General features: G+C 49.7%; 1 protein-coding gene across 1 annotated transcript in view; it reads right to left on the bottom strand.

The window, feature by feature from the left end:
* Positions 1 to 2,273: 2,273 nt before the first annotated feature.
* Positions 2,274 to 3,224, bottom strand: part of pfn1 (profilin 1) — a 2,788-nt gene continuing 1,837 nt past the window's right edge. Inside the window, exons 3-4 of the mRNA XM_008403142.1 lie at positions 2,716 to 2,908; positions 2,274 to 2,621 (exon numbers count right to left, since the gene is read on the bottom strand). Coding sequence (XP_008401364.1) covers positions 2,524 to 2,621; positions 2,716 to 2,908 — 291 coding nt within the window. The 3' untranslated portion in view covers positions 2,274 to 2,523. The remainder of the gene's footprint in view (positions 2,622 to 2,715; positions 2,909 to 3,224) is intronic.

The raw sequence follows: 3,224 nt of genomic DNA, 5'->3' as shown, positions 1-3,224 counted from the left end.
GTGAGCTGCAGTTTTTCCTACCAACTAACTTTCCGATCCAACATCTGCAGCAGCTGAACTTTGACCTCTCACCTCCAGAGTTCTGATCTCCTTCGTCCAATCAGAGGCCTGAGCATCACTGCTGCGTGAGGTCGGTCTGAATGGACCGGAACCGGAGATTCCGTCCTGCTGAGGGTTCAAAGTTCACCAAAACAAACCGGGATAATTGGACCTGAACCAGAACCAGCTTTCTGACCCGTTCAGTGAGCCGGTTCTGTTGGCTCCAGGCCSGTCCAGAGCGGTTCGGACCGGCTGGGTTTGTATTAAYCGGGTCGGTGTGTGTTCAGTGTGTTTGGATCGGTTCGGACCGGTTCGGCGTGGCTCGGTGGGAGGGTCCGGACTYTGCGCCCCCTGCCGTTTGTCTCTGCAGCTCTGTGACCTTCAGCCCGATCAGAGGCAGAATCCGCTCGGCACCGGGTCCAGTTGAACCAGAACCAGAACCGTCCGACCCCACAGGTCTCCAAGCTGCAGGTTCACCTAAATACACGGCGGCCCTTCAAAATAAAAGCCTGCAGGAGGCGGTCGATCCGAGGCAGAACCAGGAAGCGGCCGCCGGGCCGGGCTGGAACGGGACCTGTGGATCGGAACCGGGTTCTGGCCAGACTCACCTGACAGCTGAAGTTCTGAGAAGAGAGGAGGGCGGGTCGGGTCCGGTCCGGTTCCGTCTGGTTCCGTCTGACTGACTGACGTGGAAAGTGTCTGTCTCCGTCCGTCAGAGGCTTTATAGGCGGAGGGAGGAAGAGGAGGAGGAGGAAGAGCAGCAGGGACCGTCTGGATGTGACCGCAGCGCCAGAACCTGAACAGAACCGGTCCAATGAACCTCWGTTTTCCTGTTGGGCTCTGAACGTGTCTTCAGGCTAATTTCCTAAAAYAAACTTTTATTTTAATAAAATCCTGAACTTTATGATAAAAACTGAAGTGAAACCAGAACCAATCGGTCGTTTTCAGGCTGGAGGTTCTGGACTGCAGCTCAGGGACACAACTGAACTTTGAGGACGGTCCCTAACGAGAGAGAAGGTCAAAGTTCAAGCTGCAGCAGAAACATGAACCTGGCTGAGGATCGACTGAAAGGGCAGAAACCCGGAGACCTTTCAGCTTCACCTGCAGAGGAAAAAACACCTGGAACAGACGAGCTCTGACGTCACACTCACTTCATTTAGAGACGCTGCTGCTCGGGTTGACCTGATCAATGAGATCAACAGGTTATTGGCTGGTAACATCATTCAGATCTGAAACCAAACAAAACAACAAATTTATAAAACTATTTTGTTTCCTCCATTAATAATGCAGCAGATCTGCTGAACAGGCAGATTTTCACCAAACATCTCACAACCTGCAGGTGTTAGAATCTCACTTCACAAACTAATCCTACAATCAGTCAAAGTTTGAATAAAAACAGTCCTGGGTTCAGCCTGTAGAGGGCGCCGCAGAGTTTAAACTTCCTGAAAAGATTAAGAATCTAAAACTGAAATGTTCACATGAAACATCATTTCAATGTTTAAAAAGGAAAAATCACATTTAAAAGGAAAATGGCAGTGATGTYACTGAGGCATCATGAATTTTAAGGCAGTTTTATGTTTTGATCCAAGAGGTCACACACTGTAAAACATAATAATTTAAATAAATATACTCAGCAGTAAGAGATCCACCTAAATTAGCTAAACTAAATGTTAGACTCTCAGCTTTATGACATGATATTCAAAGGTTAAAGTTGGATCCAAACCACATCTAAATATCTAAATTCATCAACATTTTCATTTCCTTCTCTATTACATAAATATCTGGATAAATTTCCTTGTATTTCTAAAGAACGTTGCAGCTYTTTCCTTCTTCAAAGTGAATTTTACAGCCAATCCGTGACGTTCAATTCCTCTGAATCTTTGATCAGTTGATTTTCTTATCAGGAATCACATTTTGAATAATGCCATCTAAGTTTTATATCACAGCAGGTATCTCTGCTTTTCTCCAAAACATTTTACTATTTCCCTTTTGYTTCTYCAAGTATCAGGGGGGAAAAGATGCTTCGCTTCTGGACGCTACGTCGTTTTTCAGATTTCTATGAATTTTATGTACTAAAGTACTTCATGTCATGTAGTACCGCTGCAGGACTGTGTGTGGTCCAGAGGTTCTACTGGACCGTTCTGGACCCACCAGAACGTGGCCGGGCTATAAGGTCCCCACCGATGCATGTTGACACGCGTGTGTGTGTGTGTGTGTGAAAGAAGCAGACCAGGTAAAATAAACAGGACTCTTTATTGGGTTCAGGTGAAACATGTAACACTGGCTCCCTGATGAAGAACAGGTGTGACCCGGCGGGTCACSTGACCCACCGCCTCACACACACAGTCACTGATTGGTCGTTGCATGGAGGAAACACTTCGATCCCCGACGGYGGAGGCGTGAGACGGAGATGACTGAAGGTCAAAGAGGAGGAGCTGGGAGGGGTCGGAGGTCAGGGGAGGGAAGGTGGCGGCCATGTTGGGTTTACATGCCGGATTTCCTGAGGTGTTCGACGACGTTGAATACCTTGTTGGAAATCTGGCCGCCGCTGGCTTCTTTAGTGCCCTTTGCTATGACTACAGCTGGAGACAGAGGGGGACACAGGGGGACAGGCGGTGTGAGACATTTTGACTCAGCTCAGGAACCTGAAGGTGACGCCTGAAGGTGAAAGCTCACCTGTTTTGGTCTTGCCCACGCAGACTCCAAACGCGTTGCCGTCGGCGTCGGCCGCGGTCTTCAGGTCCAGAGCGTAGACTGGCTCCATGTCCATCTGGTCCCGGATCAGGCGGCACCGCGTTCCGCTGATGTAGACGCCGTTCTGAGCGAAGCTGGACCGGTCCTTGCTGCCCAGCTTCTTGATCTCATCGACCTGAAAGGAGACAAACAGTCAGAGCTCCRGATTCCCAGCGTCCTCCAACTGCACAGCGCCACCCAGGACTGGGCTGAGGACACACAAGGGGCAGAGAGACAGGTGAGGAAACAGAGGACAGGTGAGCAGAACCGGGTTTGATCAGAGACAAACGTCTGCAGCAGAACCGGAGAAAGTTCAGGAGGAAAACCGCCGAGGAGAAGCAGAGCTGCAACAAGGCGAAAGAATGTGAAGACGAGTCAGAACACGGAGCGGCGACGGCTTCCTGGAGCAGCAGCCAATCAGAGAACAGGCCTGCAGGGAGCTGATTCCACAC

The sequence above is a fragment of the Poecilia reticulata genome, unplaced genomic scaffold (genome assembly GCF_000633615.1).
Source record: "Poecilia reticulata strain Guanapo unplaced genomic scaffold, Guppy_female_1.0+MT scaffold_303, whole genome shotgun sequence".
NCBI classification, from domain to species: domain Eukaryota; kingdom Metazoa; phylum Chordata; class Actinopteri; order Cyprinodontiformes; family Poeciliidae; genus Poecilia; species Poecilia reticulata.
The sequence above is the reverse complement of the archived record's forward strand: the minus strand, read 5'-3'. Positions and strand labels throughout refer to the sequence as shown.